We start from the raw sequence: 13,949 nt of genomic DNA on the forward strand, positions 1-13,949 counted from the left end.
GGGAAAAACTTATCATTTCCAAGCCGGCTGAAAACAACTCAGAAAAGGAAAAGTGAGTCAGTCAAAGCCAGCCAATCACGTTCAAGGCTATGTTGGCCCAAATTAATGTTGCTGGGGTCCAACTGCAGGGATTGGGGCCAGAGGTGTTGAAGAGTTGGGGCTACCCAGATGGAGTGTGTGCCCAGGGTGCAGCTTCTCACCTGCAGCCCAGCAGGGCTTGGACGTGCTGCGCAGGCTCGTGGATGTGCAGTCGCTGTACCAGCTTCTTCAGGGTGAACCTTGGCTCCTTCTTTTCCACTGACACTGCACTGTAGGCCTCCTCAAACTGTAGAAATATCCCCAAGTCCCAAAGGGGCCATTCAATTCAAGGGACATGGTCACTTTCTTCAGAAAACAAAAACCAAGACCATCCTCTACCTCTGAGGTAATTTCTTTCTCCAAAGTAGATCTGGTCTAAGACTAGGAATAGGGGACAAAACTCTCCAACAACAAGAGCTCCCGTGGCAAGCAAAACAGAGTGGATCTTTGGGGTCACTGTGTTTCGTTTCCACAAGGTTGAATGGTTAACAGGGGATGACTGGCTTGTGAAAAAACAAGATGAGGACAGAATAAACTGAGAACACCTTGTTCTCAGGAGGGAGCAGGAGAAGCAGCTCTTATTTACATCACTGAGACGTGGAACAGGTAAATGGAGGCATCAGCACGATGTAGTCTGCGAGGAGTTAAACTGAAAGAAGCTGGATTCCAGAATCTTCTATGGCAGAAGAGCTAAGTTTGGGATGTATTAATAGGATGAAGAGAAAAGATGACTGGACCAACAGAGGATGTGGGTTTTTTTGTGATATTAATATATATTTTCCTAATAATTGATTTTAAAGATGATGATGGTGACTTATTCAGTGCCAGGTATTGTTAGAAATACTTTAAATACAGTAAGTGATTTAATCCTCACAAAAACCCCAATGAAGTTGGTACTGCTATTATCCCCATTTTATATGCGAGGAAAGTGAGGCAGGAGAGGGTAAGTCATTTAGCCAAGGTTGCATAGCCAGCAAGTGGTGGTGGTGTCGGTGGGATTCAAACCAGGTAGTCTGAATCCAGATTCTACACTCTTAACCACTAAGTGCAGTGCCTTATTTGTTAGTAAAGTTAAAAAAAAAAAAAGTTTGGTTTGTTTTTAAAACTTCCTATGGAAGGTAGATATTTCAGAATGTTTTTAACTCACTTACCCAGCTGGACGTGCCACCGGTCAGTAAAGTATGACACTACGGAGAGCCAAGTGGAAATAAAAGGAGCCTTTCCCAGCGTGCTCAAAACCCACCATCACAGCTGCGATGTCCCCAGGGAGGAGACTGGCTACACCCACTGTTACTGTTTCTGAACCAAATGGCATTCCATTTCTAAATCCAAGTTGAGAAAAGACTGGACTTGCACATTTGGAACCCCAGAACAAGGCACTCACCATAAGCTGATCACGGTAAAGAGGCCGAATGAACTTTGGCCAATACTGCTTCATCTTAGAGAATGAACTCTCCTTCTGTAGGGACAGGAGAAGCCATTTCCAAAAGGGACACCTGGAGAGACCCATCCCAACAGCCCGGAAGGCCCACCTCTACCAAAAGGAAAGCCTGCCCTGCCCTCTCTGCCCCCTGGGCTCTCCCCGGCTCCTGTGCATTTCTCTGACTCCTTCTGTTTCTGGTGATAGAAACATGTCAGGTGCTTAACGTGGACTCCCTGGGGGGTCAGCATATTCCCTCATCCCCCTACTTTCCAGGGAAAGGGGGCCTAGGCTGTGAATGACCAGGGCTGAGGCAGGGACTGACTGGAGGGCGGGGCGGCCGGCGAGGCTGTCGCTTGGCCCGGTGCTTCCGAGGGTTGTACTTAGCCAGCTGGTACTCATCAAACTGGACAAATTTGTCCGTCATTGCAGCACGCAGGCAGGCAGGCAGGGGCACCAGCTTGTCCTCCCCTCTGCTAGCCACGCTCTGTCAGAGAGAGAAGCCACCAGGAGTGAGACCCTCCAAAACAGAATGAGAACACTTCATGGGGTAAAGTGACAGCACAGAATAGGGAGCACCCAAGCCCCAGCTCTGCAGTGACCATCTCTGTGGAGCTAAGCCTGTTGGCAAAATTTTTGCTCTCTTCACGGTAAACATGAGGTCCAGAATAACACCAGTTTTTCTCAGACTCAGTCCAGCCCTTCTCAGTCATATTCTCCCTGTTGGGAAACCCAGCCCAGTAGTGGGAAAAGCTGTCCTGTCTGGGCACCAGGGTTGAGGACAGCTGAGGAGAGGCCGCAGTGTCTGAGAATTTTCCCTAGGGGCGCAGTGAGCAAAGGAGAGGGAACGAAGTGAGGGTCAAAGCTCAGAGAACTGAGTGCCATACCTGGTAGAACTCGGCCACCTGGATCCAATCAGAAGGCAGCTGGACGATGGCACAGAAATATCGTCGCAGGTGGGGGCGGCAGACTGGCAAGAAGGCAGCAATGGCCAAGACTTTGTTGGCCATATCCCGGACATTCAGCTGCTGCCTGGCGTACAGAGATGCCTAGGGCACAGGGTAGGGAGGGTTGGCATCTCAGCCACTTCTTCACAGCATGGTGCCCTAAACTAACTTGTTTATCTAATCTGCCTGCATAAAGCCTCTCCTGAGCTGCCATATTGTCTGTAAAATAGAAGTCCAGCCTCTTGGCTTGGCATTCTACATCCACCGCAATCTAGCCCTTATTCACCTTTGCAGCATGTCTTCTCCTAAGTCTATTATCACCTCCTAATTCAACCAGGCCCTTCACTCTTTGGAAGACCTCCCACCATCAACATCTATCAAAAACTTACCTAGGGTTCAAACTGCTGGATTACCCTGCCATCTTCCAAAGCCTCATGGAAAACATTTCCTCCCTCCTATTTTCTCTACTTCTGAAACATTCACTATTACTCCTCTATTTGCATTTCTATAATATTTGGGATTACTTTTGCTTCCCTAACAATACCATAGGCTTCTTAAGAACCAGATCCAAGTTTCATTATATCTGTTGGTATAACCCCCAAGGCCTAGCATTGTGTACTTAGCCTGGGTACTTACTAAATAAACAAACCCTAGCATACTCTTTCCCAATCCCATCTTCCTGCACTCCTCAGAGGACCCAGGGACGAGGCCTCAGACTCACCCAGAGATCCTACTACCTTCCTCAGCAAAGGTCCCTCCACCCCAGTATAAAGCTGGTCACCATCCCCCTCACACACCGTAACCACATTCCCCATCTCCTAGCCTCCCACTCCCATCCCCAGCTTCACGCCGCAATACCTTGAGGATAAACTCAGGCTCCAAGGGGGCAAGTTCACTGCAAACTTCAAGGAGGAAAATCTGGGTAGAGTTAACTGCATCTTTCATGTTTACATTTGATGCCAGAGTAGAACACAGGAAGCTCATTAGAACCATCTGGGAATTGGGAAGGAGGGAAGAAAGGAGGAAAGAGTTAATAAGGACCAACTTAAGCATCCACTCAGGCCAACTTACAAAGTCAGAGACAGAGAGAATGAACCCAGATTCAGGAAGATGTTTGTCTGGCTGAGAGGGTAGAATAGGGAGTGAGGACCTGAGAAATAAGAGCTCCTTCCCCTCCATCTGTGGCGGGGATCTGGCTCAGCCTTTGGTGACCACTCCTCCCACCTTCCCCCAGCCCTCCCCTCCACCACCATCGACCTCTCCCCAGATATGGAACTTTTACCTTCTTTTCCCAAAGGGCCTGGTCAGTAGTCTCAGGACAAGATTCGGAGTTCCCAGGGGTGAGCTTCAGGGCCAGCTCCTCCATCACCTCCTCCTCTCCCAAGCTTAGACTATAAAAAGGCATTTGAGCTTCTGCCCATTCCTTCTCTTCTGGCTTTTTCTCTTTGGAAGACCAATGACCCTGGGGATAGCAGCAGCTATTAATCCCAGCACGTACCCACAGCCCCCTAAACAGAGAGAGAAAGCTGAAAGCAGCTCCCAAGCCCAGGAAGAGTCCACATCTATCTTCCAGCACCGAAGCTCCACTCCCTCACGCCCCAGCACTGACCTGTCCTGCCTGGCGGAGTGCTCCCTCACTTCACACACACACCCTCTCCCACATCAACGTCTGAGCCTCTGCTCAGGGGCTTCGTGATCTCCCCACTCTCATCTCCTTATTGACATCACAGCCCAGGAGCCTGGGGCCCCTCACAACACACCTCCTGAGATGCTATTAAGGTATTCTGGACTCAGAAGAACAAGGGCCAAGACCCAGATCAATCCCCCAGCAACAGCGAGCTTACCCTCTATGAGCCTCAGCCTCCTCATCCCCTGGCACCTACCTGATGGGGCACTTAGAAGATTAAATGGGATCATGTGTGTACGACTCTTTGCAAATTGCAAAGCCCTAAATAAATGTAAGATGGCGGTAGTTGTAATCCTGACAATGACCCTGGGAGGTAGATTTTCACAGACCTCATCTTAAAAGTGAGGAAATTAAAGCTTCCAAAGGTTAAGAGTCTCACCCAAGTTTGAATGGCTTATAATTGGCAGAGATAGTAGAGGGCTCAGATTTGCCTTTCCCTCAGTCCTACAGAAGGAATGTGTGTTTGTCTAGCGATCCTGACCTGTATACTAAACATGCTTGTACAGATGTGTACAAGTGGACATGTGTCAGCATGTGCACACCCAGGGAGTAGTGGCTGCATCTCATGCCTTGTAAGATCTCAAAAGCACCGGGCTGACTCTGCTACAGCAATATCAGGCTGGCTCTCCTCCCGAGGAGAGGTGTTCTAAAAACAAAACCTGTTTTTGCTCTCTGTCCAGAACATCTGAACTGGATATGCAATAAGAGTAACAATGCTGATGAAGACAGCCTTCAGGTAAAGGGCACCTTGGGAAGAGGCTCTGAGGAGAGAAGGTACACAGACACCGAAAGCCAGCACCTAGCGCCTCTAACAGACGTGGCTGAAGTGAAGACAAGTGCCATGGGCGATCTTACCAAAGCTGCTTCCTGAGCTTTCTCTGGAGCAGAGACGGATTTCAAAGCCCTGGGGCAGGTCAGGAGGCCCTGTTCCTCAGAGAGGCACTGAGCCCTCGAGGCTGGAGGCTCAGAGCGCAGGTGGTTGCTGGTGTTCAGGCTACACAGATCAGTTTGTACCAGGTGAGATACCTGGAGACACCGGAGAAAGGGGCTGGCAGACACAGGGAGTGCGGCCAGGCACCGGTTCTCCAGGGAGAGGATGTCTGAGTGGGCAGATACATGCCCATGTGGTGTCTTCAGGTCAGGAACTGTGGCCAGGCACCGGTTCTCCAGGGAGAGGATGTCTGAGTGGGCAGACACATGCCCATGTGGTGTCTTCAGGGTCTTCGGGTCAGAAAGTGTGGCCAGGCACCAGTTCTCCAGGGAGAGGATGTCTGAGTGGGCAGACACATGCCCATGTGATGTCTTCAGGGTCTTCAGGTCAGGAAGTGCAGCCAGGCACTGGTTCTCTAAGGAAAGAATGTCCCGGCAGGTAGACACACACCCTTGGAGTTGCTCCATGGCTAGATCCCAACCAGTGTATGCCTAGAAGGAGAGAAAATCAGGTGATGAGCAACTGGCTGTGTTGGGAGTGCATGTGTACTGGGACTACATCTTTCCTGTAGCCCTCCTGGTAATGCCGGTGACCTGCAAGCAGAGAACAACCAATATTTGTTCTTCTAGGGCTGGGTTCATTCCAAGGACTTACCCGGGGAGTATTCTATAGGGAGTATACTAAGGAAGAGGAATAGGGAAAAGGTAAGGAAAAGCTTAAGAGCAGGGAAATTAAAAAAAAAAAAAAAGAAAGGAAAGCAAGGGCTTGGAGGAAAGGAGTATGTCTTCTCATGAACGGGTATCAGTATGACCCCAACTCAGCACAGGGGCCATACCTGTAATCTGGACTCTCGATTCTTAGCTCCAGAGAAACAAACATTTTGATCAAGCTGTCTATACTCACCACCTCAAATTCCTTGCCTCCTACTCACCCTTCAACCAACTAAATGTGATTCTGTCCCCACTATTCCTGCAAGCCTGTCCTCTTGGGTAACTAACGGAATTCTTGTTACTACAAGAATAGATGTATCTTGGTCCTTATCTTACTTCATCTCTCAAGTAGACTATGACACTGTGACCATTCTCTCATGGAAACTCTCTACCTTTGGCTTCTGTGGGGCTACTGTCTTAGTATTCTTCTTACACCTCTGACCACACCTTCTTGGGGGTTCCTTCTCTGCCATTCCGTGAAGGTTGATCCTCCTTAAGAGTTATTTTCTAACCCTTCTATATACTTTCTCAGGATGGTTTCACCCACTCTGTTGCTCCAGATAACACTTCTATGCTGACAACTCACAAATTTCTTCCTTGCCCTTGATCTCATCTGAGCTTCATACTCATTTATCCATTCCCCTGTTGGACATCTCCACTTGGATAACTCAAAGGTACCCCAAATTCCATAGATCCCAAATCTATCATTTTTCTACCTCTTCCCCAATTCCACTCCCCCCTCACTGCCCCCTCTGCTTACAGGGGTTTGGAGTAAAACAGGCTTGAGTTTGAATCCTGATGGGACTTTGGGCTAGTTACTTAAATTCTCTGTGCTGCAGTTTCCTACAAAATTGAAATAAACACCTACCTCACAGAGTTGCTACAGGAATAAACAAGAAAAAAAATATATTAAGCACTCAGGGTAGTACCTGGTACTTAGTAAGCTTTCAATAAATGGAAGCTATTGTTATTTGTTGTCTTTATTATTATCCAGTAAACTACGAAATCCTCATGATTCTTCTCCCTCAACGTCTCTGAAATCTACCCAGCTCTCTCCATTTTGCCTGCGACCACCTTTGCTGCAACCCTCCAATCCATGTGGCATACAGCTATGTAGATCTGCCTGAAGGAGCTCCCAATACATACCCCAGCTACCATTTACAACATCACCTTGTTTATCTTATCATGGTAAAAAATTTTATCTAGTTAGCTTATTTTCCTACTTGTTCACTGTTTCTCCTTGCTAAAATAAAACTCCCCGAGGGTCAGGGCTCCTTTGTTTTGTTCACCTCTGTCTGCCCAGCATCACACACGGAACCTGGCTTCTGATCTCCCAGCCTCATCTCTTACTGCTGCTCCCATCTAACTTTAAGCTTGAACCATACAAACTCTTTTTAGCTTACGAATTTCCAAAGTATCTCTTGACTCTCAGCTTTTGCACAGGCAGATACCTGGAACACTCTTCCTTCTACCAAGACCACCCCTTTCCCCCAACCCCTCCTGTACTAGGACAAATTCTACCTTCCTCTCACTCTCAAGGCCTCAATTTAATAGTCAGTTCCTCCAAGGAGCCTCAGCTGACACCCAGCCCCAAGTCTGGTACTTCTACATTCACACAACACTGTACCCCCTCTATCACAGAACACATCCCGTGTGTAGTTGCCTGTCCGTCTGTCTTTCATCCCACCAGACTATAAGTTCCTGAGGACCAAGGCCCTTTAGCCTTGTTCACCACTGTTGCTACAATGCCAGTCAGTGGGATTCAGAAGCTTTTGAGAATCTGGTGAAAGCTATGGCACTTTTCCACAGAAAAACATGAGCATATACTATTTTGCACTCAATTTTGAGGGAGTCCATCCCTGGATCTTCTAGAATCTCCATTAACTGCAAATTAAGAAGCCCAGCCTAAGAGAATGCTTGAATTTACATCATTAGGAATGTATGTACTCTCTGATTTGAACAAATGCTTATCTCCTATTTACATTTCAGTGTTTTAGGAATAAGTATGTTAAGTCAATCACTTAATCCTTAATAGGCAAGAGCTTATGGCCAGGAACGTAGAACACTTTCAAGAAGACTTGAAGGGACTGGCAAAATCCAGAACCGGAAAGGACAATGCATATTTCACTGGACATCAGTGCAGGCAAGTGGCATCAAGAATGATGGCCTGTGTGCCCAGTGTCTTTGCGCTATGTAAGTCCCTGGTGAAAGGAATGGGGAATTTCAGAACTGACTCAAGATTTTAAAAAGAAGTCTCACAACAAAATTGAAGTTAGTGTAAAAATACAGTTACATATTTTTTGCACCCTGATGTTTGTGGAGACTCGGCTGACCTACATATAAAAAGTAAAAATCTCTACACATGAAAACTAAAAATCCTCATCACTGGCTCCACTCTCCAGGGATAACCAACGCTAGGATTTATACGAAGAGTTTCAGACACCTATGCATATACAAATGTATGTATAGGTCTATACGTCTCTCCCCCAACAGCCCCCCACCTTTTCTTCTTTATACAAAGAGGATCACACTTTAGACACTATTCTGCACTTAGTATGTCTTGGAGACCTTGCCGTATTTGTTAACACATTAACATCCACCACACATTTAAGCTGGCTATATGATAGTCTACCCTCTTAAGCACAGCCCGGGTTCTGTTACTACAAACAGTGCGCACAGCACCGTCTGCTCGCGGCAGCTACGCTCTCCTTCCAAGGAGCACGAAGAGCAGGGAAGAGCGACCCATTCTCACTTGGTCTCTTCCTCCCTCTTCTGAGTTTTGTCCCCGCGCCCTCCCCTTCCCTTTCCCTCGACCTTCCCATTTCCCTCTCACGCACCGCGCCCGCTCCCGCAGCGGCCAGCAGGGACCGCGGCGCCGAGTCACGGGGTTACCACCTGGCCGCGCCGGGCCCTTCCCACCGGCCCCGGCTGCCGACCCGGGGCCAGGGCCAGCGGCGGGCGGCGCTCGACCCTCCCCGGAGCCACCCGGGCCTGAGGCAGCTGGCGGTCACGCGGGGCCGCCCGGCTCTGGGCAACAGGAAGCTGGAGCCGGGCTCCGGCCTCCGCGGGTGGGAGGAGCGGAAGCCGGAGGCGGAGCCGGGCTGCGAGCGGGGAGGAGGCTGCGCGCCGCCGGAGACGCGGGGCCGCACGGGCGCGGCCCGCGGGGCGGAGAACGCCGGACCCGCGAGGCGAATGCGGTGAGGGCTTGGCAGGCTCTTATGGGGCCTGAGTTTAGTCGCACCCCCTGATCAGTGTGGGACTTCAAAACCTTGTATAGGGATGGAGATATGAAAGGAAATTTTGTGCCCTAAACAAGGTGGCAACGCCCAGGAGTATTTGACAGTCTCCCCAGAGCGACTGTGAGGATTTACCAATGTTGCATAGAGTTATTAGAAACAGTGTATTCATCCTTTCTGGTGTCTTTAATTTTTACCCAACTCGTCTTTAACTTGAAAAAGATTTTGGCATGTTCGCTGCCGATCTGGACACCTTTTGTCCTGCTATCAAATATGATAGGGCTCTTAATTTATCCGAAAGTTACTTGGTGAAAATAGAAATAAAATGAGACGGAAAGTCTAAAGTAATGGCCCGCAACTAGGAGGGGACACTAAATAATTAAGGCAGAGTAAAGCATTAGAGCATGGCTGTGTCCATCTGGGAGAGATCTCTGGATTACAAAGAATTTACTTGGAGCCATCCTAAATGGCTAATGCAGAACCGTTTCCTGGAAGGTGGGACCAGGTTCAGGAAAGAGAAAAATGATCTTTAGGATGGTAATGCTAGTGCAATTTTATAAAGAACAGGGCCAAACAGAAAGTGGTAGGAGAAACATGCTTACCTCCTGTAAGACAAATTATCTGTCTTCTGGAAAATATCCCTTTTTTAAGGGTGGGTAATAACTGAGCTTCAGCTCAGAATTAGGAGTAGTATCCTGTCTTCTCAGATTTTTGAGCCAGATCCCACCTAACTTCCTTAGATGCCTCCCTTACCACCTACCCCATCAGTCCCAACACTCTTTTCGTAAGAAATATTTTATGTCCCCTTTGTGATCCTGAACTACAACTTATAAATAATGTATTTTAGCTAGACACACAATTTAAAAATTCATAAGATGTCTAAAGAGATATAAAGGAATTGTAGAAGGAAGGTGATTTATTATGAAATACTATATATTTATATATGTAAATATTTGGGCAGGCAGGAAGACACAATGAGGTACTCCGATGCATCCTTCTCACTATAAATCACTTTGAATATAACAGCTGCAAATGCAGCATGATATGGGGATGTTACGATGGTGATTCAAATACCAGGAACAGACCTGCATGATTTTCCAAAATAATTTTTGGCAAATTTTGGAACAAAACAAGGTATAATCATTCCATGATATTCATGGTGGCGTTCCTAGCAAATTTAGTGTATGCATACATTGCCTTGCATTTATACTTAAAAATAAAGTTAGAGCCTAATTACAACGGATTTTCAACTATTCATATGAGTGGCAAGTCATTCAAAGTTATCGGACGTGCAGTAATGTCCCTCGTGTGGGAGTGCCCTGCACAGCTGCTGAACGTCTAGCAATCTGAGTCCTGCCCATTAAATGTCTAAGGATAACTCTAATTGTTGTGAGAGCCAGAAGAGAAGAAAAGCCTCCGCAAATTTCTGAACCACCCCTTAAGTGGCAGTACCTCCCATTGGAGGTCTGTCTATAGGGGAAGGGGAGGAATTTAAAGAGGGAACACAAGACCTAGGAAACCTGAAAGAAGAGGCTGTGCAAGGAGACTAGAGCAGGGGCATACTGAGGAGAAGAAGGTGAGAAGAGAGGGGGGTCCACACAGGACTTCCCTTCTGAAGGCCTAAATCTGTAAGGCCCCCTCCCTTTGGAATATACCTTAGATAATTGTGCCAACGTTAGGCCTTCCTACTCCATACCTGCCCAACCAGTGAAAAAACAGCATGTCAAGCATTACCATCCTAATCCAATCAACGCTGAATCATCGGATCTAAGGAGAATGGTGATGCAGGAAGGATAGCAACAAGTGACCACTGCTTCTTGATTGACCAAGAGGACCTAGAGTTTACTTTCTGGTTACCTGCAACAGCAAGGAAATCCAAGGCCAGCAACGCTTGCACATTGGAACCATTGGAGATCTTTTAGAATTCCAAAACCCAGGCCACACCCCAGACCGATTTAATTACAATCTTCAGAGTAGGGCCCAGGCATCGGAAGTTTCTGAAGCTGCGCAGATGATACTACTGTGCAGACAAGTTTGCGAATCTCTGTCCCAGGGTCTTGCTAATCAAAGTACGGGCTGTGAACTGGCATCAGCATCCCCTTGTTAGAAATGCAGGCTCTTAGGCCCCACCTCAGACCTACCGAATCAGAAGCTATAATTTTACAAGATTCCCAGATTATTCCCACTCACGTTAAACTTTGAGAAGTACTGATCTAGACGAATGGAGTGGGGCCTGGAGTCTGCATTTCCAAACACTGGAGGCCATGCCCAGCAGTCTGTATTTTTTAAGCTCTCCAGGCAATTTTGATACCTGCTAAAGGTTAAAAACCCCTTATTAAAACAGATTTGTTGTCAACCCTCCACCCCCTTGAAAATTTCTGATTCGGTAGGTCTAAGATAGGCCCTGAGAATTTGCATTTCTAGCAAACTCTCAGGTAATAGTGATTCTGATCTTTGATCTGGGAACCACATTTTGAAAACCATTGGTCTAGAATGATTCCCCCAGACAGTAATAGATCGCTAAAGGATATTTCAGCTGGGTTTTAAGGGAGCTGGCTAACTTATCTCTGCCTTGCAACGGAAGAAATCTCTCAACTTTCAGGATGTTTACAAAGTCTAAATTTAGCTTTTCTTTCCAGTGTACAATACTAAATGCACCTTGCAATATTTTTTCCTCTGAGTCCTGCTTTTCTAATCTAGCCACTCCCTTGAGTTGAAGCAGTCTTTCTTCAGATTACTATTGTTGATTAAATTAGGGAGTTTTGCCAATTGAATATCTCTACCAGAGCTGAGGAAGCACTCTGTTCCCCACCAGGTTAACTTTCATAGAGCTTATTTCCAAGTTCTTAGAGGATAACTCACTCTTCCATGTACAGCCTACACCCCTAATTGTTGATCAGTGGCATTAAACTGCAATTTCCCCACTGATGAGCGTAGTGTCCAGGCTGATGCCTTTCTGGGGTGGAGTGCCTTCCCATCAGCCCTTTAGAAGCCCCTTTAGTAAGGGTCCTCCCACCTATTAAAATTGCTCACCTTTTCTAATCAGTTTTATTCCACCCTTCCTGTCCACCCCAACTCTGAGTCAATTATCTTCTATTAAGCATCTATGTAGTACAAAGGATAGTATTGAAAATGCATAAAACATACCTTCTTCTCAAGGCTTCATGGCCTCATGAAGGAGACAGATGCATGCCAAAGTCACAAAAATACAAGACGGATCATGAGAAGTGCTATATTCTGCTAAGGAACAAACCACAGGATTCTGCGGGGGAGGGACCTTGAGCAACTTCCTGGAGAGAATAGACTTTGAACTGGGAAGGACAGGTCTCTGATAAGAAGCTGAGAGAGGAGTGAAGGCCTGACGATTATCAAGGCTGTTGGTTTCACCGGATTTTTTTCTCCTTTGTGAATAATTACCTTTAGATTCACAGCTTGTGTTTCTGCTCAGTTTAACCACTGCCAGCTTCAAAGAATCACACAAGCAGTGAGGTATGGACAAGCACCTTTTCAGCGGCATTTGGCATCTCAGAGGAGCCCTTCTGGACCATCTGAAAGGTGCAGAAGCCAATCAGCAGGCGGGTTACAAGAAATTCAGTGTGGAACTCTTCCCCCCAGGCACTCACAAGAGGCACTACTAAGAGATCATCTGATTGTAAGACGTGTTCTAGTCCCTTTTCTAATTCAATACATTCTCAAGCTATAGTTTTTTTTCATTATTCTAATCAGAAATACAGTTGCTATAGCTTGAATCATCGGCCATAATAATAATACCATAAACATCTATCTTTCATATAAAAAAAATCTTGCCGCAAATGACATATACATGTATTCATGAATATATATACATATGTATGTATCTTTTTATATTTGTGTTAGCAGAAGGTGTAATAAGTTCACACTTCTCCAGCTATGATCCCTTGAGCCCAAGAGTTAGCCAGGATTTGGAATGTAGTCTGTGGCCCTGAAAGGGTAATCATGACTGTCCTGCCTGCAGACCTAACCTGTGATGTTTGTCCAGACAGTCTCTTGGTTCTAATGTATAGATATGCCGCTGGAAGACTCCTGTCATTGAAAAGCCTTCCTCTTCATTATCTAGTCTGCCTTGGCTTCCTATACTGCGTAAGGAAGAGTTTGAATTACATAATCTCCAAAATCTCTTCATTTCATGGCTCAATTAAACAATCTTTCCATTCAGTTTTTCGCTCTTTTGGCTGGACATCATTGCTGCTTCTATATCCTGGACTGTCGGTCTGGATAAATAATGGTGCTTGGTTTTGCAGCTAGTAGGATTTTCATGTGATTTTTACCCTCCCATATGTATTTTTTAATCTTTAACCTTTTCTGGTCAGCTTTCCAGATGCTCAGGGCATAATATATATAATGCATTTGACTAGAGAAAGTTTTGGGAGAAGAGACCAGTTAGGTTTCTATTTCAGTAGATCAGAATTCCATGATGAGTCAAGTGAAGAAAAAGATAAGGCGAGAACAAGCTCAAGATGATGACATATCTCTGTGTCTAGGAAAAAAGGGAAAATGATAGTGCCAAAAAGCATGATGAGTGTGAACTAATGATAGTGGGACATCCAAGTGGAAGTAAGAGCTGCTAAAAAAAAACAGTCAGACTAGATCCCAGGTGAGTCCTGAAGGCTCAGGATAGGGGAGAGACGAGCTTTCTGAAGAGGAGCATGAAGCAGAGTAAAAGAAGGACATGAACAACCCAGAATTAGGCATAGGAGACTCATATAGTCCAACATGCTTACTGGCACTGACCAGTAATCTGCACCCTCAGTCCTCTCCAGTGCCTGACTCAACCTTGGAAAGATGAGCGTGATAGTAGAAATTCCACCCTCACCCACGAAGGAGGTTGAAGGAAAAGTGTGGGGGCAGCTAGTAGGGGAGTATCTGAAACATCTTGGCTCATTATCTGATTTGTCAAAGCT

General features: G+C 46.5%; 1 protein-coding gene across 1 annotated transcript in view; it reads right to left on the minus strand.

Moving 5' to 3' along the window:
* Positions 1-8,759, minus strand: part of TEP1 (telomerase associated protein 1) — a 38,284-nt gene extending 29,525 nt beyond the window's left edge. Inside the window, 8 exon segments of the mRNA XM_014564787.2 lie at positions 201-325; positions 1,463-1,537; positions 1,824-1,985; positions 2,386-2,547; positions 3,304-3,438; positions 3,728-3,907; positions 4,988-5,554; positions 8,611-8,759. Of these exon segments, the coding sequence (XP_014420273.2) occupies positions 201-325; positions 1,463-1,537; positions 1,824-1,985; positions 2,386-2,547; positions 3,304-3,438; positions 3,728-3,907; positions 4,988-5,530 (1,382 nt within the window). The 5' untranslated portion in view covers positions 5,531-5,554; positions 8,611-8,759.
* Positions 8,760-13,949: the final 5,190 nt, after the last annotated feature.

The sequence above is a fragment of the Camelus ferus genome, chromosome 6 (assembly GCF_009834535.1).
Source record: "Camelus ferus isolate YT-003-E chromosome 6, BCGSAC_Cfer_1.0, whole genome shotgun sequence".
Taxonomy (NCBI): domain Eukaryota; kingdom Metazoa; phylum Chordata; class Mammalia; order Artiodactyla; family Camelidae; genus Camelus; species Camelus ferus.